Source organism: Meriones unguiculatus, chromosome 1 (assembly GCF_030254825.1).
Source record: "Meriones unguiculatus strain TT.TT164.6M chromosome 1, Bangor_MerUng_6.1, whole genome shotgun sequence".
NCBI classification, from domain to species: Eukaryota; Metazoa; Chordata; class Mammalia; order Rodentia; family Muridae; genus Meriones; species Meriones unguiculatus.
In genome coordinates, this window is record NC_083349.1 from 192,940,640 (window position 1) to 192,961,300 (window position 20,661).

The 20,661-nt window shown below is 54.7% G+C and overlaps 2 protein-coding genes across 8 annotated transcripts in view; both read right to left on the minus strand.

Moving 5' to 3' along the window:
• Positions 1–18,772, minus strand: Csk (C-terminal Src kinase). Of its 7 annotated transcripts, none has more exons than XM_021653510.2 (14): positions 18,108–18,772; positions 8,999–9,151; positions 4,598–4,674; positions 4,149–4,262; positions 3,920–4,032; positions 3,430–3,649; positions 2,543–2,636; positions 2,294–2,359; positions 2,121–2,220; positions 1,945–2,035; positions 1,605–1,678; positions 1,310–1,505; positions 1,107–1,193; positions 1–863 (listed from the first exon to the last, which is right to left on the minus strand). In XM_021653510.2, exons 3-14 carry the CDS (start codon positions 4,610–4,612, stop codon positions 681–683), a joined length of 1,353 nt encoding a protein of 450 aa, XP_021509185.1. In that variant the 5' UTR covers positions 4,613–4,674; positions 8,999–9,151; positions 18,108–18,772; the 3' UTR covers positions 1–680. The 7 variants fall into 7 exon arrangements, with proteins under 7 accessions (XP_021509185.1, XP_060230659.1, XP_060230660.1 ...); XM_060374676.1 differs by lacking the exons at positions 8,999–9,151; positions 18,108–18,772 and adding exons at positions 7,473–7,622; positions 7,906–8,056; XM_060374677.1 differs by lacking the exons at positions 8,999–9,151; positions 18,108–18,772 and adding exons at positions 7,468–7,622; positions 7,906–8,056.
• Positions 18,104–20,661, minus strand: part of LOC132654657 (doublesex- and mab-3-related transcription factor B1-like) — a 21,709-nt gene continuing 19,151 nt past the window's right edge. The window contains exon 3 of the mRNA XM_060385354.1: positions 18,104–18,914. Within this exon, the coding sequence (XP_060241337.1) occupies positions 18,104–18,914 (811 nt within the window). The remainder of the gene's footprint in view (positions 18,915–20,661) is intronic.

The following is a 20,661-nucleotide window of genomic DNA, read 5'->3' on the forward strand; positions in this document are numbered from 1 at the left end:
GGCGGTGTCCTCATGGAGTGGTTTATTAGGATTCCATCTCACAAGGCGGTAAAGTGAGCGGCCACAGCACATGAAATCCAAGCCCCTGACAGACGCCTGCCTCGGGCACATGCAAACAGTGCAACATGGTCAAGCGCAAACATAGGCGACCGAGGCAACACTGGACATGGAACACGGGATGGGGAACAGGCTGGGGTGATGGGTCCCTAGAGAGAGGCTGGTCCCTCCCACCCCCAGGGGCAGGACAGGAAAAATAAGATTCGTACTTCTTGTAAAATGCCCATTTGCTGGGTACTTTCTTTCTCCTTATGTTGAAAAATAATAAAAAATAAACACACGAAAAAAAATCTCAAAAAAGGAAAGGAATAAAACTCTAAGAAGGCGAATGATGTGAGGCCAAGAGAAGGCCGACCACAGGGGCGCTGCCTCCTGCTGCTGGGCCTCCTCCCTTCTTAGCCCCTTCAGTGGGAGCCCCAAGCCCTACATGTGGGTCCATGAGAGAAGATGCCAGGACTAGGTGGGGTCCCTGGGGGGCCAGAAGGGACAGGCAGGTCAGAGGCAAGAGGCCGACCAGCCCGCTGGGGCTCAGTTCAAGTTCAGGCCAGTGAGCCGCAGGGCACCAGCTCCCAGATCTTCTAGGCCCTGACCCTGCAGGCCTGTGGCCTAGGCGGAGGCAGAGGTCACAGGTGCAGCTCGTGGGTTTTGATGTGCTCCAGCTGCTCGCGGAGCTGCAGGAAGGTGGGCCGTGTGGCAGCATCCAGGTGCCAGCAGTTCTTCATGACCTCGTAGACTGCGGGCGGGCAGCCATCCGGGGCATCCATCTTATAGCCCTTTTCCACCCGAGGGACGACGTCCTTCAGGGGCTGAGAGCAGGTGACATGTGACTTCAGTGCCTTACCACAGAAGGGAGCCCAACCCAGAAATCCCTCCCTAGGGGTGCCTTCAGCCCCGCCTCAGGCCCAGGTCCGGGAATGGCCTGGAGGTTACTCAGGACAGACCCAATGTACCAGGCTCCAGCTAGGGAGGCAGCTCCCAGGGATGCTGCTCTTGCCACCGTGCCCATGCCCTCAGCCCCAGCCGTACATGGCTCCCAGACCCAGACTCACAATTCTTGGGTAAGGCACTCGCCCAAAGGAATAGATTTCCCAGAGAAGGATTCCGAAACTCCACACATCGGACTTGGTGGAAAATTTCTGCCATGTGTGTAAGAGAATCAGCATCAGATCCTAGTAAGGTTGGCGTTGGTGTGTGTGTGCGCGCGCACGCACAAGTGCGTGCATGTGAGAGAGACTCCAGGACCCATGCTCACCTTCTCTCTCAAGGCTTCAGGAGCTGTCCACTTGACCGGCAGTTTGCCTGTGTCCTGAGTGCTGGACGCTTCCTTGGTGAGGCCAAAGTCACTGACTTTGGCCACGTTGTCCTCAGACACCAGCACGTTCCGGGCAGCCAAGTCCCGGTGCACGAAATTGTTGCCCTCCAGGTACTCCATGGCCTCGCAGACGTCTCTGAGGGCGGGACAGCCACATGGCCCTCAGACTGGGGCTCCCACAGCAGCGCAGGGTCTCCTTCAGGTTCTTACCCCCACCCCACGCTGCATCACTCACAGTGAGAATTTGAGGAGACAGTCTCCACCTAGCACCGAACGACCACGTGATCGAAGATAGTCCACCAAACTCCCCTGAGAGCAGGACAGAAAGGAAGGGGTGGGAGGTGAACAGGGAAGGACCGAAACACTTGGGATACTGGGCTTAACAGATTCATAATCTCATAACCCCCACAATCTCTGAGGGGGGCTTACGGATGAGGAAACCGGGATTTGGAAAGGTGGCATAACTTGTTTAAAGTCAGTCAATAAATGACTGGCCAGGGCTGGCAACTTCAAAGCTCGGCTCGGGCAGAGTGGAGGGGCCACGGGAGGGGCAAGGCGTGCTGAGGAGCACCCACCTTGGCCATGTACTCTGTGACGATATACAGTCCACCCTTCTCCTCCACAATCACACCCAGCAGCTGGACCAGGTTGCTGTGCCGAAGTTGCCTGTGGCAGGACAAGGTGATAAAGGGTTCGGCCCACCTCCCCGGCTCCACCCAGGCAACCTGCCCTTATTCCTGTCCCAACTCACGTCATGACAGAAGCTTCAGCCAGGAAGGCCTGGGCAGTGGCGTCATTCTTAATGCACTTGACTGCAACTTTGTTGCCTCGGTAATCCCCCAGCATCACATCTGGGGGGACAAGCAGGGGCTGTTTCCTGGACTCCCTGAGCGTCTCAGCTCTCCCCGGGTTCCCTTAACTCACCTCCAAACTCCCCCTTCCCGATCGTCTGTAGCAGCTTCAGTTCCTTCATGTTCAGCGCCCAGCCACCTGGGGCAGGGAGGCAGTGTGTCAGTGAGGTGAAAGGCAGACTGGAGCCACTTGAGATGACAGGCACAGCCTAGACTGCTTTAGGTGTAGGGGTGTCTGAGGTTTCCAAGCCTCTAGGGCAGGGCAGAGGGTCTGGGTGGGCAAAGTGGGCGAGCGGGAGGTCTAGGTGTCGTGTGCACTCACTGCGGTAGAATTCGTCCTGGGCCGCCACTGTGCCCTCCATGACCTTTGGTTTGATGAGGCGAGTGCAGAGCCCATCGGCATCTGTGGTGTAGTGCTGCGGAGAGAGGGCAAGCCCTTAGAAGCACCTCCACTGGGACACCCCCTTTTCAATGACTCACACACTGTTCATGTCTGACCACAAGAGGGCAGCAGAGGCCAGCCCACACAGCCTTGAGCAGCTTTGTGTGGAGAGGGTTCCTCATTTCAAAAAGGGTGGGGATGCCTGTCTATTCCTACGTCATCCCACCCACACTCGGCTACCGGACTCACAATTCTCACTACTTCTTTGGGCCTCACCTGCATCTTCAAGGTAGAAAGCAAAGCCTGGCCTGCTCCCTACACCAGCTGCTAGCCAGGTGTACTCAGGGCCAAGCTGGAGATGGGAGTGAGCTCGGAGGGAACCTACAGGTATCTGATACCAGGTATAGCCTGGCAAGAGCTGGCAAAGCTGGTGTTAGAAGCGGCCAGGACCTCTGGGCTTCAAGGACTCTGATGGCGAAGGCACACATCCAGACAAGAGGGGTTCTGAGAGCCAGAGGAAGTGAGTTCTGGATCAGACAGACTCAAAAGTCCAGTGGTGGCACCTCCGGTGCCTAGATAAGGGGACCTTCACTGCTCTGAACCTTTGTGTCCTTATCTATAAAACGGGGTGCCACCCTATCTGTGGGGCCTCGCTGGGGCACTCTGGGGACAGAGCTAAGCCTCGGCACATAGCAGGTGGGTGTTCCACTGAGGTGGAAGGAACCAAAGACCCAAAAAAGCTGTCAAATGTCCAGGCGGCTCAGCCAGGCAAGCTCAGGAGTGTGAGACGGGGAAGGGCGGGTTACCCGGGCACGCACCCGACTCACCTCCACCAGCTGCATGAGGTTCTCGAAGTACACCTCCTCATCGATGCTCAGCTTGCTTGCGTGGTACATGATGCGGTAGTGCTCCACCTTGCCTTCACAGCTCACACACAGCGTGTAGTCCCCGGGGTAATTGGTGCTCTCCCGCACCAGGAACAGGCCTGTCTCCGGTGGGTAGAGAAGCCGCTCTGCCTGCTCCCTCGTGATCTTGCCATGGAACCAGCTGGAGGGTGGCAAGGCTGGGGGTCACCACGGCACAGACCTGGGTGCCTCCTGCCAGCCAAGCATTTGAGGCCATCATCTTCTCCTTGCCCCTTTTTCCTTCTGCCGGGTCCGTTATGCCCAACTCTGGTCCCATTCCCACAATGCCTTCCCCTACACAGCTCCTTGCTTGGGGCTGTTTTCCTCTGATGCTTTTCCAGGAGGACCACAATCATCTCCCCTCTTTTCTCCAAGCCAGGAGCCTTTAGCCCTCCCTCCTCCTGGTACTCACGGCATGAGGCTGAGCTTGGTGCCTGCCTTCACGCCCTCACGCTTCTGGACATAGTTGGCTGGGATGATGCCCTCACGGCCCACTTTGTTCTTAGCTTTGTACCAGTTGGGGTCCTGGAGAAAGGACAACGCAGACACACCCTCAGGTCTGCCTCCCTCTGCAGGGGAGCCAAAGCCAGAAGGAGCCCCACAGGTGAGAGAATGGGACAGGCGTAAAGGTCCCCAAGTACCTTGGTGACGGCCACAATGGTGAGCACGTCTCCTTTGCAGAAGGGAAGGTCTTGCTCAGCAGTGCCGTGGAAGTTGTACTTGGCAATACATTCTGTACCGGATGGCCAGGCGGCCTACAGGGGAAGGGACAGGTGTGTGGGTGCAGCTAGGGCCCTTCTCTATCCGTCTGCCCGAATGCCCTTGGGACCAAAGCATCTTAGCTGACTTCCATGAACCGGGGGTAGGTACACCCTCCTCCAGAGACTTCTGAGTCCTTCCAGCTCGGATCTGTCAGAGCCCTGTCTGGGGTCCTGTGCCCAGTAGAGCACACTGGACTTAATGTTAACTTCATTCAAACTCTCAACAGGGGTGGAGGGTTGGGCACGGGGACAGGCTGCTCCTTTGTCCCGCCTGGAGATGGTGGGATCTGGGACTGACTGCTTTATCTGTCCCCACCACCCCATGGTACCTGTATTGCTGACATCTTCTTAGATCTGGCGTCCCCGTGCTACAGGAAGGCCGATCCGTTACTTGGTACCATTAGAGCTGTGGGAGAAGAGTCAAGCTGAGGAAGGGTGAGAAGAGATGATGACCCCCGCCCACTCAGTGTGATCGCCATCTTCTTCAAAGGAGTACAAGCCACAGTGCCAAGGCTTCTGGGATTTGGGACATGGACCCAGGGCTACTGTGTCCAGCCTCAGGTACAAGCAAACAGACTTAAGAGTCCCACGGGAGGCTGCCATCAAACCTATGTCTCTGGGGGGCCTTACAGGTCCCATAGAGAGACCAAGAGGACCAATGAGACCTAGGGGGTTGACAGGTAAGGGAGTCCAGGGAAACTCTGAAATTGGGCAGGTGCTGTATGGTTGGCAAAGTCACTTGTACTCTGGACAAGTTCACAGGTTCTACAAAAGCTTGCCCAAGAGGCCTCTGCAGAGACAAATGTCTATGCTTCCCTGTCTGTATATACCCAAGAGAAAACAGCCCGTGTCTGCCAGGAGACAGACAGGTGCTCTCCCGTGCTGGGCTTTGTAGTAAGTTTCAGACCAGCAACTGCCTGGGTGTGGAAAATGAGGTGGACAGAGCAGGGAGAAGTACAAAAGGGTGCGCCACACAGCAGTGGCGTGATCCTCTTCAGCCGCTCACCGGCCTCGGACCCTCACCCGAGGAGCCAGGCTCAGGAAAGCAGTTCAGAATCTAGTCAATCCGACCCAGGCTTGTGAGGGTGGAAGAGCTTGGTATGGTGTGCGGGGACTCCGGGTGCTCCAGGGACTGAGACCCTTGCAGCAGAGGGCCTGTTCTGTAGCGACTCGCTGGCTGTACCCTGAGAGCCTCCGCACTTCAGTAAAGGCAACACCCAGAACACTCCCCTGGAGCAGCAAGCCTGTCAGCACCACCAGTCCAAATACAGCCTCAGGCCTCAGACAACCTCAGGAAGATGCAGAGGGGCTGGGGCAACTGTTCCCTTTCTGGCGAGAAAACAGAGCCGAGGCCCTTCGTTGGTCACACGGTTCAATGACAGACCTACCGAGATGGGACAGGTGAGGTCTAGCCGTTGCATTTACGGCTTATGTACATCACCGCTGGAAGAGAACTTCAGTGTAAGTGCTGATATAGGTTCGTGTGCATGCATGCCTGCATGTTCACACATATGCAGGAAGCACGGGAGCTGGTCCCGTGGAGGATGGACAGTACCTGCCTAGAATGCTTATTTATGGCTCTGGGTTCAAAGCCTAGCACAAAGTGTATATCTGTGTGTTTTAAATTCATGAGCAGTCAAGCAAATAAAATTTGATATAAAAAGATATTTGTCAGAAAGGCAGAGGGGTAAAGGGTGAGGCCAAGAGATGGCTAGTTGGAGGCCAGCCTGAGCTATATGCTTAAGACCTTGTTCTAAAAGAGGATGGGTCAGAAAAAGTAATATAGTGATGCTTGATACATTAGTCGAGCTGAGCCAAGGCGCTGGAGTAGAAGGTAGGACAGCCTCAAGAACTGGTCTGGAGGGCTGGAGACGGTTAAGAGCACTGGCTGTTCTTCCAGAGGACCCGGGTTCAATTCCCAGGACCCACATGGCAGCACAAACTGTCTGTAACTCCAGTTCTAGGGGATCTGACACCCTCACACAGACACACGCACACAAAACACCAATGCACACTATACACACTACACACACATAAAAAAAGAACTGGGCTGGGTGGAAGCTGGTAAGGCAGACAGAGCCAATTGCCCCTCTGGGGCTCTATGACCCTTGACATGCTGAGCCTCTCCCGAGCACCCTTGTCTGTCTGCTGTGTGAGAAGTATTCCAGAGGCCCTGACATGAACCTTGCAGGGTGGCAAGAAGTTTCCCACGGCACTGTGAAGAGCTATGGTTGGACCCTGAGAGTATTAAGCCTGGGGACCTTCTTCAGGGAGCAGTGCTCCTAGAGTCCACCAGAAGCAAGGGGGGAGGGTGCAGGAGAGACTGACCAGCACTCCCAAGCTGGACTCTCAGCTCTAATCAGACTGGGGCTTTGAACCTGGCTTTATCAACATGCCAACTTGGAGAGAATGAACGAACCCTTTGCGCCTAAAATCCCCTCAGCTAAAAGGCAGCACAGTGAACCCCTGCAAGGAGGCTGTGGGAGGAATGGATGAGAACCCAGAGTTGGAAGTGTCTGCTATGCTTCCTGTCTCCTCCAGAACAAACAGTCCTTGCACCCAGAGGCAAGCAAGGCCATCAGGCCTGTTGTCCAGACTGGGCCCTGAGGCCCAGGGAGAGAGTGATAGGAACCATCCCCTCACACCCCATTTCCATGGTTGAGCCAGCATGAACGCAAACCACCTTCTGGGCCCTGTGGACTGCGTTCTGTGGAAGAGTTGTGAGCCTTCCTACCCTGTTTTATGGAAGTGGAAACCAAGGTCCAAGAGGTTACCCAAGATCACACAGCCTAAGCTAGGGTCTCACTGAGGTTGGCTGAGCCCCAAACTTAGGGTCCTTCTATAGAGAACTTATTAGCACACAGCTCTCCACACCTCCTCCTCCCTCCCCAAATTCAAAACTCACTGCTGCCACCACAGGAGGGAGCGGAGGCTGGGCACAGTTAGTCACCCTTCCAGCTGTCAGTTTGCAAACACTCCTTCCTGGCCTGCAGCTGCCGCGCCACCTCCCTGCTGCCTTGATGACAATAATAAAAATAATCACAGGCCCTGTTTTCTGAGTACTTACTCAGTGTCAGGCCTTATCCTTGGCACTTTACAACGCACCCAATCCTAATGACTCTAAGAGACAGACGGGCTATTATTACTAGCCCCATTTTACAGATGAGGCCCCCAAGTGAAGCCCAGAGTACTGTGAGACCTTGCCTGAGGTCAGAGCTCCAGTGAGATTTCACGTCCTGCTTCAGTCAGACTCCTGAGCTCCTTGGCCAGCACTGCCTGGCCTCCTGGTGGCTCCTGCCTTCTGCATTTCACATTATACCCTCAGGAACTGCTGTGTATCTGGGACTTCCTAGTCTGGGGGTAGACAGGGCAAAGAGCACCCATGAGGGGCAAGCATGCATTAAGAGGATGATGGGACAAGACAGCAGTGGTCAGGGGATGCTGCCTAGGGGGCAGGCTGCTGGGCCACCAGATCTGGGAGAGTCACCCTTAACTCCACAGCAGTGCCTTTTAGGACCCTGCTTTTTCACGCATACAACAGCTAGGTGAGAAACCAGCAAATCCTAGGCTGCTGTGACACCTGGGGTTGCCTTCCACCCCCCTGTCCCCTTAGCACCTGGATCTCTGCGTATCTCACCAGACATCCTCCAACCTGTCAATCATGGTGAGGTCACCAGGCCAGGATGGCTGAGCAGCTGCAGTGTTCTGGCTGGGCTTGCCTTCTGGTCTGAGGCCGATTGCCAGAGTAGCTTCAAGAGGCCACTTACTGCAAGCCACCTTCCAACTCACTGGGGAGAAGGCACAAAGAAGGTCCTTTGTGGGACCTTGAACTTCCGGCCAAGGTGCTCTAGGAAGGCAGTACAGGACCACTGTCTTGGGCTGTCCTGGCCCTGGCCCGCTTACCAACTTGCTGTGTGATCTTTCCGAAGTCACCGGAGCTCACTGCGTTTGCTGGCTTCCAAGCACCATGTCTGTCTCCTTTCCTCACATCTATTTCCATGCACCTGCCTACTTATTGCCCTCTCCCTTCATCCAGGAAGTTTCTACGCAGCCTGGGGTTTCAGCCTAGGGGACGGCTACTGTGGTACACAGAGTACAAAGGGAAAGTACAATAGGACGCCCCTCTTTGTGGTGGCAAGAGGCGGGGGAAGAGATGACACGTTTGAAGCCAGGCTGGGCTACACAGTGAGAGCTTGTCTTAAAATAAATTAATTAATTAAAAAAATAACCTTTAATCCCAGCACTCAGGAGGCAGTGGCAGGTTGAGCTCTGAGTTCGAGGCCAGCTTGTCTCAAAAAACTAAACCAAAATCAACCAAACAAATAAACAAAGGAGGACAGAAGAGAGAGCAAGGTGTGTAAAGTGTTTGCTGTGAGGATCCAAGTTTGGTGGCAAGCACTCACATAAACATGAGTGCCGGTGGCATGTGCCCGCCATCCCAGAGCGGAAGGTAGAAACAGGGATTCTAGAACTTGTTGGCTTGCCCGCAGCAAGGGACCCTATCTCCAGAACAATCTTGAGGAATGACACCTGCTGTTGACCTCTGGCTTTCACACGCAAGTGCCCACAAGTGTACTCACACATGAATGCACACACATACTTATACATATCCTACATGCACACAAAAATGAAAGAGCAAACTCTCCAGGGTAAGGGATAAATGCCTGCGAGCTGCAAACCCGTGTGCACCTACCTATGGATAACAGAGGTTAGCCCCTGTATGCACCCACCTACACGTGACGGAGGCCAGGACAGCAAGCTGTGACAAACATGAAGCTGGGTTCCGATCCCCCAGCAATGCAACAGGAAACAAAGCAGCACCGGCCAAACGGCTCAGCAGGGAAAGGCGCTCGCTGTCAAGCCTGACAACTTGAGGTCCATTCCTGGAAGGAGAGAACCAACTCTACAAAGCTGTCCTCTGACCCCTGACACACACTGTGTGATGTACATGCACATACATGTGGGCACATACACACAAACACACAATTAAAACCAAAAAAGTCAATGTAAAATGAGGCAAAATGTTAAGAACAGGTAAATGCAGAGAAAGGATCTATGAATGTCTTCTACATCATTATTTCTACTTTTCAGTGATTTGGAAACACTCAACACCAAAAAAAAAAAAGAGCGAATGCACCTTTCGATGACCTACAGTGTAGTACATGTTGAGAGTGGGGTTTGTTTTGTGGCTGCTATTGCTGTTTTTTAACTTTTTTTTGGGGGGGGGGCTGCTTTTGTTTTTTGAGAGTGTCTCTATGTCATCCTGGCTATCCTAGAACTTAGTATGTAGACCAGGCTGATCTTCAACTTATTGGAGACCTCCTGCCTCTGCCTCCTGATAGGATTTCTGAGATAGGGTCCTGCTATGCAGTCCAGAATGACTTCAATTTCTGAGATCCTCTTGCCTCAGGACAGGATTATAGGCACGCCCCAGCACGCCCAGGTATAAACTGTGTGGTTTTAATTTATTACATTTTATTTACTTATTTAATATGCACGTGGACTCATGCACACCATGCACACGTGGAAATCAGAGAGTGGCTTGTGGAAGCTGGTTCTCCTTCCACTGTGTGGGCCCTGGCGATCAGCCCGAGGTGGTCAGGCTTGGTGGCAGGCATCTTTACCAGCGCCAACTCCTCCCTGGCGCTCAAGTTCACAGAAAACGAACACACACTCCTAAGCTTACAGATGCCCAGGTAGTTTCTGAGAGCCGCACAGAAGGGGAGAGATGGCTTAGCAGTTACAGAGGACAGCTCAGAAACGTGGTTAACTCCAGTTCCAGGGAATCCAACACCTCTTCTGGACACAGGCACAAGGCATGCACACGCTACACAGACATGCATGCAAGCAAAACACTCACATACGCAAAATCAAATACACCTAAAAAAAAAAAAAGATAAGTAACAGAAGTTTCCTCTGGGATAGTATCAAATTAAAGGGAAACATTTTTACTATATATTTTCTATTTTGCTATAAATATATACACACACACACACTCTATAGTCTATAGTATACATACATATATATGTACAAGCATATATATATATATATATATAGAGAGAGAGAGAGAGACTCTCTTTATATATATAGACTCATACAGTCCAGGCTAACCTCTATTTTCACTATGTAGCCAAAGATGGCTTCAAATTTCTGAACCTCATGTCTGACATCATACCCAGTTCATGCAGTACTGGAGATTAAACCTGGGGCTTCAGAAGACCAGTCAAACATTACCATGTGAGCTATATCCCCAGCTCATGGTTTTCTTTTAAAGCTACAAACATCTGTATTTCTTCCCCCCTAACAATAAATTTGGAAAACCCACCACTTTTGGAAGCCAGTTCCATCAGGTTCTCTAGCTGTACTGGCTGGCCCCGCCTCCAGGGACTCCTGTATCACAATGCTCCAAAGGACCTCCCTAGCAGTGGCCTCTGGTTGCACAGGTGGGAGAGGTGAGCTGGGACCTGCCACATCTGCACCCCCAGCATGGGTTGGGCTTAAAGCTGCTGCTTAGTAATGAGTACTGAATGAATGAACGAAAGAAAGGGGAAAGCCTGGCTGGCCACAGCACACTGGGTCCTGCAACCAATAGGACTATATTTAACCCCAGAGGGTCAGCAGCTGTCAACCACCCCCACAAGGCTGCAGGACAGGGGCTTGGGATTGTGGCAGGGCCAACACTTCTGACTTCCTGTCCTAAACCCTGCTCCCAGCAGCCCTTGTGCTGGGGTCCCGGGAACAGGCTGGGCATTGTGCCCAAGCGCTGAGGTCAGTGGCTGCAGCCTCAGGCAGGCCTTTCTTAGGAGCCCAGGCTGTCCAGGAGGCGGTACGGGGTGGGGAACAGGAGCCCAGACATGCACAGGCTGCCCTCTCCTTGCCCTCGAGGCAGCTGCAGACCCCCAGAACCAAGCACGGGCAGAGGGCTAGGATAGGTCAGAAGACTCTAGCCCTGCCCCCTCACCAAAACTCCACTGCTTAATGGGGCGTGGGAGCTTTCAGAAACTGTTTACACGCAGCTAAAAATACCCACTGAAAAGGGAAGTGTACCAGAGACCTGGGGGGACTGGTGCTCTGGCCCACAGAGACTCTGGTCCTGCTACAGGACCCAGCTGCACTGTCTGGGGACACACACAGACATACAGACACACAGAGGCAAAGGCAGGAAGGTCCTCTGCCTTCTTACTCTGTGCCGCTGGTGTTTCAGGAGCCTTCTTTTGTACCTCGTGCCTTGCCTGGCAGTCAGGTTAGGCAGGACGAGAGAAAGGCCCACAAGGCTCTAGTCGTAGAGGTCTAAGAACTTGATTCGGCCTGTCCTCTGTGCCAAGCCTATGTGGAGGTACTGGGGATCCCAACAAAATACACTCTAAGCTCCTGTCTTCCTCGGTCCAGAATGCTCACTAGAGCAGGTGTGCCACTGCCTCAACAGGCCAAGGTTTGCAGGGATAATTCAGTGGTCAAGCACATCATGTTCTCCCATCTGCTTTGGTTCTACTCCCAGCGCCTTTCAACTACTTACCCAGCAGCTTGCAGGAAGGAGGTGAGGGAGATGGAATGACTGAGGTGTCTAGACCAGGCCACGGGTAAGACTACATTGAATCACTAAGGGATTCAATCAAGGCTGCCAAAGGAAGTTTCCTACAGGTCCAGGGCAGACAGGGGCAAAGGTGAAGTGCAGCCTTGGGCACGGCCCCTGAGAGGGCAGGACACCTGAGGTGGGCAGCCAGCCAGCAGCAGAGCTGGTTTGGCAGCTACAGTCAGCCCGACCCCTGGTTCTGCAGAGGGAGGGCTCTCGGGCTGACAGCACAGTCACCCAGCCACACACTGGGTGTAAGGGTTGGAGGGTTCCTGCTAACCCGGCAGTTCAGACATCCCTCAGCACCCCCACTGCACACAAGTCCCAAGAGGTCTGAAAGCACAGACCTCTGGGGTATGCAGAGCTCTGGGCAAGAAAGATGCCTGGCTTGGGCTCTGGGGCATGCTGCCCCACCTCCAGCCTCAGGCTCCCTCAGCCCTTAGCACCCTTGACCTAAGAGGAAGGCTGAGTTTAATGACTGAAAAATGTTAAAGAACCAAATTATAGCAACTCACTGGGGCTCAGCGAGACCGGAAATCCTGTCTGGCAGTTTAGGAGCAGTAGGGGGGAGTTAAAGAGGAGGCTAACAGGGAGCCTCCTCCCCAGGGTACACTGTGGCTTGAGGCTGCCACTCCTGGCCCAGAAAGGTTTCTAATTACCACTCAGGAGCCTAATTACTTACATATACTGGGCCTCTGGGCCTCCAGGTCTCCCCAGGGTTCTACCCCAAGCCTCTGCCCCCCACCCCTCAGAGTAGGCTTCAGGTCTTTGCATCTTCTTTTGCCTGGACTTACATACAGAGAACCTCCCAACTAACCTCCAACAACCCTTTAAAGTCATGCAGTGGCTTTGTTACACACACACACACACACACACACACACACACACCCTCCAAGTCTCCTAGCAATGTTACAAGAGAAGAGACTGGAGCAAGGGGATAAGAGAACAGTCTAGAACAGGGTAGCAGATTTGTGGCCTCCAGCACTTGAAGCAGAGGCAGCTGAAGCTCTGAATCTGAAGCCAGCATGGTCTACAAAGTGAGACGACCCTACACACACACACACACACACACACCCGCCTCAGACAGACAAAGCAACCAAGGAACCTCCAGAACAAGCATGGCAGTGGACACAGCTCAGAAGGCTGAACTACGCAGACAGCACCGAGGACAAAGACTCAGGGGAAGGGGCCACCAACACCCCACACATGAAATCATGTGGCCGATGGCCTGCTGCTCCAACATGGTTCAAGGCTCTGCACCAGCCATTTACTCCTCCCCTCGGCACCACAGGTCCTGGTGGACCCCACTAGTCAGGGGAGGAGACTAGCTTGCCAACGGTCACCACCTAGGGCACCAGCAGCTTCCAAGAGTGAGAACAGGGACTCAAGCTTAGTTATGCTGGAACCTGGCTCAGCAGACCTCCTCCCCAACTTTTCCTTGGCAGGATCATATGACATCCTCAAAGGACAGAACAGGAACACCAGGGACAACCACTCATATTGTGTCCCTCTTGCTTGCACAGGTACACCTGTGCTCTCTCCTGGCCATCTGCATATCCTGCCTTTGCACAGACAGATCACGAGAGCCTCACAGCAACCCAGAGAAGGCAGCAGCCCTCAGAGGACAGACCTACTGAACAGGAGCCTCTGGCTCTCTGTCTCCTCCTCAAGTGCTTTCACAGGCCCTACTCTCCCTCCGGGAAGTCCTCTAAGCTGTTCCAGCCCGTGAAGAACCCAGTAGCAGCCCTGCAGGAGGGGGAACCATAGGCTTGTCCTGCCAGCCTTCCCCTGAGCTCAGCCGCCTCTCTCGTCAGTAATGGAGCTCATCCTCTTGTCCTTTTTCCTGTAGTGTGCACATTAGAGGGTGCAACGCCCGGAGGCTGGGTGAGGACCAGGTGCCGGGCTGGGCTGGGCTGAGCAGCAGCCGCCAGGATGTACGGGTCGGATGACACCCAGGTCTCACCCGCCCACAAGCCTTCAAGCCGTCCAACCGTGCAGAGCCCAGGGCAGCCGGGGAGCACCAGCAGCTCTCTTCTGCTCAGTGCAGACCACGGAAGAGAGGCGGAGGGAAGCTGCGGTTGGAGGGTGTGCTGGAAGAAGCTGCCCTTCGCACAGAACCAGGAAGAGAAAGCAGGCAAAACAGGGTGGGCGGAGCTGTGTGGGGCCTTCAGCCCTGGGGCCTACACTCAGGAAAGCTCCCTGCTGGTCCTGAGCAAGTCAATTCACTAAACGAGCCTCAGTTTCCTCATGGGAAAAAATGGGATTCTCTCTCTCATTCTGCACCCCCATTCACACAGTCTACAACCAATGGGTGCTGCATATTGCACCATGCCCAATAAGAGAGCATTCCCCAATTCCTGGAGCACTCCTGACTCTGGGGATTAGGGCTCAGCCACCCAAAGGCAGTCTCTCCCTGTTCACATCTTTCCTCAGTCAGGCAGGGAGCACACAAGCTCTTCCTTCTCCAGCTCTTTATTTTTAGGCCTGAATTTGACTTTAATCATTACTTAGCGAATTCTATTTCAAGCCCTTGGATGAAGGGACCCAGAAGGGAGGAGGGAGGCAGTGCTCCCTGCTGGGTTTAGGGAGCAGCTTACTCCTCCACCCATCCTGTCCCTAACCAAGGGCGGGGAAAACTGAGAAACACTCAAAGGCCAGCATCTTGGGCAAGACCCAACCCTGTGACCTCATCCCACTGAAGCTAGGGGACAGGAGGGCAGTAGTAATGACCACTTTCATGGCACCAGTACCAGAGAGTGAGAGAGAGATTATGGATGTGTGTGTCAAGGACTGGCAATCAGGGTCCCAAGCTACCAGCCTGAGGGGCTTCTGCACTGAAAGGGTCATGTCAGTCCTCCGCACCTAGGGTAGCTCTGGACCTCCCTAGTCATCCAGGGTATGCCAAGCAGAGAACACTTTCTTCCCACTGCCCATAGTGTGGAAACCTTCAGGTTAGATCTGCAAAGGAGGGCAACAGCACATACGCCTAGTTCCCAACTCTCGGATGTAAGGCTCCAGAACCTAAGCTTTCCTTTCCCTGGCCACTGGAGAAAACTGAGGCTGGCCTGACTAAGTCTGGCTCCGCCTAAGGAACCCTCTATTTTCCACTGGAACATGCAGCCTAGGTCAGCCATGCAGCAACTGGGAGGCAACGGGGTGACTCTTCAGGCTGGGTATGCTGCTGTGTGCACACTTGTAATCTCAGTGCTCTGGAGACTGACGCAGAAGGATCTCAAGTTTACAGCCATTAGCAAGAACCACTGTGTCTGTGCTGGGTGGCGATTCTCAACTCCAAGGCCGTGAAGGGAATGGGTGGGGTCAGGCTCTGGACAGCAACTAGCAGCCTATCTTCCCAAGGCCCAGCCCTGTGCTCTGAGGCAGCTCTGTCACATGGTGATGGGAAGGGAGTGGGGCACAGCACAGACACAGCAGCCTAGAATGCAGAGTTAGAGGCTTTCAGGGGCGCTGGGGCACCTTAACAAAAATGGGTGAGAGGTCACCCATTCTGGGGCCCATGGCTCAGGGACCTTTCTCCCACTCTGTAGCAGCCACACAGCCACCGGCCCGGACTCCTTCTAGCTTCCTGGAGGATTAGTTCAGTGTCCTCCGAGGTATAAGGATCCCTGTCTCTGTTAGCTATGCTCAGGCCTGGAACCCACATGGCTGGCTGCTGAACTGCCTCCTCCCCACACACGAGCTGCTTGTGGGGTGTGTAGTAACAGCCCACAGCAGTGACAGATGGAAGCGCGGCACATTCAGGGAGAGGGTTTGGGTGACGGTGCGGCAGAGCTCCTGGAAATACCCTGAAGCTTTTTAGAGGCAGTTACCATGACAGGTAGCTCAAGAAGTGCCCAGGGACACAGTAGTAAATGGAAAAAGAGTTGTGGCGCACACATTCAAATGGCAAGAGCAACAAAGGAAGAAAGTCAGGAAAACAGGGCTCTAACCAGCTGATAGTCCCTGCCTGGCAATTAGCAGGTAATTTTGTTTTGTTTTCTAAAATTTCTGGGGCTTGTGTTCTTTCTTTCTTCTTTTTTAAAGACTAGTGCTGGGATTACAGGTGCGTGTCACCACATACAGGCCTCATTACTTTCTAAATAACAAAATTAAGCATATATGGTCTTCATGTGAGTTCAGGCCGACCTTCGTAGGTCTTACCTGCCCTTCAGCTCTGGCCCAGGTACTCAGGACTTTTCGGCGATGGAGCATCTATTCCCACCTGGGACACTCTCTCAGACATGAGAGGATCTCTCTCAGACCTTTCCCAGATTCAACATCTCTGTTTTTTGGGGGTTATAGGTCAAGGTTTTGAAATTTTTCCAAAGATGGACCCCGCAAAGGGACCTGAGTGGTCCTAGCACTCCAAGGAAACACAGGAGGATTACTGGGGAGGCTGAGTAACACTGTGGGCCCCTGGCTTCCATCCCCACCTGGACTGGCGTGAAGGAAGCTGTCCCCCCACCGACACTTGCTGCGGGTCACTGCATGTGGGCTGGCCACTGAACAGCGGTGCCCCTGTAGTGCGGAGGGCATCTGCTTTCCTGGTCTTTCCTTGTTTCCATCCCAACACAGAAGGAATAGCCGCTCTGATAGGGGAGAATTAGTTCACCAAATGAAACTCGCAGCCTCGAACACGTGCTAGCTTAACCTAAGATGCTTTCTAAAAGGCTTCTGGACTCTGGCCACACCCTTGCAACTAAGTTCGTAAGAAGCACCCAGCCATGTCAGGCCCAGCCACAGCCCCTGAGGCTGGACAGGAAGTTCGGGTTGGGCATGAGGCTATGTGAGTACAGCCTCACAGGCGGGGAGCACCCCCACCGGGGGAATCTCAGGGCAACAGGAGAAAAAACCCTTAAATAAGGGCAAGGGCTGGAAGCAAGATGAAACTGCCTGTGGCTTCAAGGGGGTCTAGGCATAGCTCAGCATCCTGAAGGGATCTGAAGATCCTGCAGCACTGACAACCTTATTCCTCCTGCCTCTGGCCTGATCCTGTTGTGGCCATCACCATGACATCCAGGGTACAGGGAAACAGAAACAAGTCCCAAGTGTCCACACTCCTGCCCCAACCATGCCTTCATGCCAAGGCTGTCTCCCACTTTGCCTATACTGACCCCATCTGGGTTCTGAGTGAGCCCGGCTGGGATCAGGACTAACCACCACACTGTTTGAAGCAGGCCAGGAGCAGGCTTCTGCACACCACACGGACGCCCCACACCAACAGGACCCAGTCCCAGGCACCAAGGAAGTCTCACAAGCACTACCTATGATGTCTCAGCAACTAAGTAGGCAGCACTGGGGCCGGAAGCCCTTTCCCTCGCCTCTAGCCCTCTGCAGAGGAACACGTGCTCACCCCACAAGGTCCCTTCTGGAGGTCAGGCTGGGGACTGACTGTGTCCCTCGTGGGTGCCAGGGTGGCCCTGGCTCCCCTTCACCTACAGTTACCGATGGCTACAGAACTGAGAATGAAAGACAGTTAGCCTCCCTCCACCAGAGGCCTGGAATATGACCTGCCCCTTGGGCCTCGGTTTCCTGGTGTACAAAATGATCAAAAAAAGGTCCTACTTAAGCTCCAAAGATCCAGTGACTGGACACACCCCTTCCAAATAACTGGTCTGGGTCCTGAGAAGCCAGGGAAAATGAGCTGATGAGGATGCTAGGAGGTAGGGGCATAGGAGCAATGCCCAGTGTCGCTTCCACGCACACTGGAAGCTCTGCCCATCCTCCACCCAAGGGTCAGAGGTCCCTTGCTTTAAGCCTGGTCCTTTGGCAGGCCAAAGGTGACAGGCTCAGTTCAAGGACCCGGGCTTCTGTCAGGGCTAAAGGGAGGTGGCACGGCCCTGGGCTGCCTGGAGCCAGTAGGACCTCAATGCAGGACTTAAGAAGAGTTCAGAGCCAAGCAAGATAGGGTACCTTCAGGGAAGCCCTGAACAGGAAAGGACAAACTCCCGGGAGTCCGGCCCATTTTCCCAGCCCACACCGATTCCCTTTCTCCGGGGTCCTGCTACTTCCCACTGCGCTCCACACGGGGTCTAGGGGGGTAGGACTCATCCGACCTAAAGCAAGTCTCCAGTGGCGCAGGGTAGTACCTCCCTCGTGGCTCCCTCCCAGTAGTGTTCTGACAGTGATTCCCGGGAGAATTCGAACCCGTTGAGGGGGGGGGAAGGGTGTGGACGAGGCAGCGTTGGCTACAGAGGCGGGACGACCGACCTCCTTCCTTCCAGGGGACACCGGGACACCCACCTCCTCCCGGACTGCCCAGCACTCACCTCTCTCGGGGCACTGCGGTCCAGGCCACCTCACCGCGGGCGGCATCAGCGGCCTGCAGGACAGTCCATGCGGCCAAGGAGGAGGGGAGGGGCGCAGGGGTCCCCAGGGGGTGCGGTACAAAGAGGTGTATGGATGCGAAAAGAGAGGGAGGAAGGACGGCCAGACAGGCAGGGGGACGGCCGCGCAGCCCGGGTTGGGGAGGGAAGAAAGGCGGGGGAAGGGGCGGGAGGGAGTCCGGGGGGAGGAAACAATGTAGCCGGCGCGGCCCCGGCAGAGTTCCGCTTCCGAACGCGGCCACCGAGGTTCGGTTTGGGGACGTCGCGCCGGCCGCCGGGGGCCGCCCCGGGCGTTCGATCGCGGCCCGCGGGGGGTGCCTGCGCCCCACACCCCGGAGGCTGGGCGGCCGGAGGCTGGCGGGGCGGGAGGGACGGCTGGCTCGGGGACGGCCCCGACGGCGGTGCGGCCGGGGTTGGCCCCGCTCGGCCCCGGCCCCGGCCCCGGCCCCGGTGGGGTCCCCGGGGCAGGGCTCGGCGTGGCGCGGGAGGACAAGGGAGGAAGCAGGCTCGGCGGCGGCGGCCAACCTCAGTTCGCCCGGGCTCCGATGGGAGGAAGCTCGCAGGCCTGGCGAGAGGAAGCGCGGCCCGGATCCTCCGCCCGCTGCGGCGCGCCTGCGCGAGGGGGCCTGCCCGGCGCGCAGCGGGGCGTGGGTCGGCGCCCTCTGCTGGACCGTGGAGGGAATGCGGGGGGTGTGTCCGCGCCCACGCCCTGCCCCCACTCGCTGGCCTTCGCGAAGGCTCCCGAAGGTCCTTCCAGAGAGCCACCAGCACGCTAGAGCCAAGCTCCCAGCCTTCTCTAGGCGAAGCTCCCGTGCTAGGGTGGCGGCTAGGCCTAGACTCCTCTGTGGCAGTAAGCTTGCATTATTTACTAACAAACATTTCCTGGGGGCTGACTCTGCAGGCCACTTTTTTGTTGTTCTGTTTTGTTTTGTTTCAAGACAGGACTTCTCTGTGTGGTCCTGGCTGTCCTGGAACTCGCTCCGTAGACCAGGCTGGGCTCGAACTCAGACATACTATTCCCCAGTGCTGGGATTAAAGGCGTGTGCCGCTGCCACCACCACCCGGCAGGAGTCCACTTCTTAAAAACTATTTCTGTCAAGTTCTCAGTCGGGGTTGGGGCAAATAGATTCTTTCAAAGAACAAATTGATAAAAGTGAAAGGCGATGTAGAAGGCCCCCAGGAAATAGGAAAGAAGGTGCAGGGGGTGACTTCACAGAACTGGGGAAACAGCACGTGCAAAGACAGGGAGGCTGCCGCTCGCCCTGTGGGTAGGGCGAGCAGCACAAGATGGGTTCCGGCAGGCTGCCAGGGCAAAAGATCCCAAAAGCCTCTCGGAACTCTCTTGGACTTTATTTTCGGCTTGGAAGCCATAAGAAATTGTCAGTGGCTGTTGGGACAAGTGACCCAACCTCTTTCTGTCCTGTTGCATCGTGGTTTGGTAAACCGAGCAAAAGTAATAGCACCAACTTGGTAAGGTTTTGCGGAGAGGAAATGAGTTAATAGGTTTAAAGTGCTTGGTGTGCGGCGGCACGTGGTGAGTCCTCAGTTAAACGCGGGCTGTTATTATACACCATTGTTAATGAGGACTCAGGATCCTCCCTAGGCAATTTGCTCGTAGCTAAGAGAGCAAGCAGTGCTCAGGCACAGGCTGGACGCACGGCCGCTAGAGAGAAACCAGACGCTCCTGTTGGAGGTGCTGAAGGAGGCAAACAGTTTAGGAACGGGGCGGGGGTGTGTGGCTGGAGTGGGGTCCTCGGATGGGAGAGGGGAGGCTGCTGGCACAGACCTGGAATGGAATATAAAGTAAGAACTGAGGGGCAAAAGGGGACAGGAAAAGGGTTCTGTGAGATTGCGAGTAACTTCAAATGGTAGGAGCAGGAGGTGGGCATGCTGAAGCCCACCCCCCACCCCAGACCAAAGCTTTTGACCCTCCTATCCAGCATGCCCAGGATCATTTTGCTTACAAGGAACCACTTTTCTAGGGATACCATTGGTGGAGACATCCAGTAAGTGACATAGTGGAAAACAAAAGAAAACAAACAAACAAACAAACAACCCCCACAGGAATTTGGGGGTCAAATCTCAGGGTTAAATCTTAAGAGTGTGTGGCTTTGAACTAGTTACCTAAGGTCTCTGAGCTGTTTCCTCTTCTGTACGATCAGGCTGAGAGCATGCCTCTTTGTTGAGGGAGTGAAGATTCAGCAAGATAACAGGCCTAAAGTGATGGTGTGTGTGTGTGAGTTTGTGTGTATCAGGCTTCGCTTTCTTTCCTTTGAGGTCAAGATGGAGTGATAATATGGCCCCAGTTTGGGGGGGGGCAGTGTGTGTGTGCTGCTCAGCCTGAAGGAAAGGGCTTTAGCAGCCTGCAAAGCTTCAAGAAGGGAGAGACTGACATCTCCTCAACTGTAAGAGGGCTAGGTGGTGGGGAGGCTGTGGGGGTTTGAGGGGAAGTACCTGAGTGACTATCTAAATCCTTGCTCCAGTTTCACAACCGACA

Coding starts and splice junctions, on each gene's coding strand:
- Csk (XM_021653509.2), bottom strand. Junction 1,194..1,309: donor CTGAAGCCTTGAGAGAGAAG/GTGAGCATGGGT, acceptor CACACATGGCAG/AAATTTTCCACCAAGTCCGA. Junction 864..1,106: donor GAGTGCCTTACCCAAGAATT/GTGAGTCTGGGT, acceptor ACCTGCTCTCAG/CCCCTGAAGGACGTCGTCCC.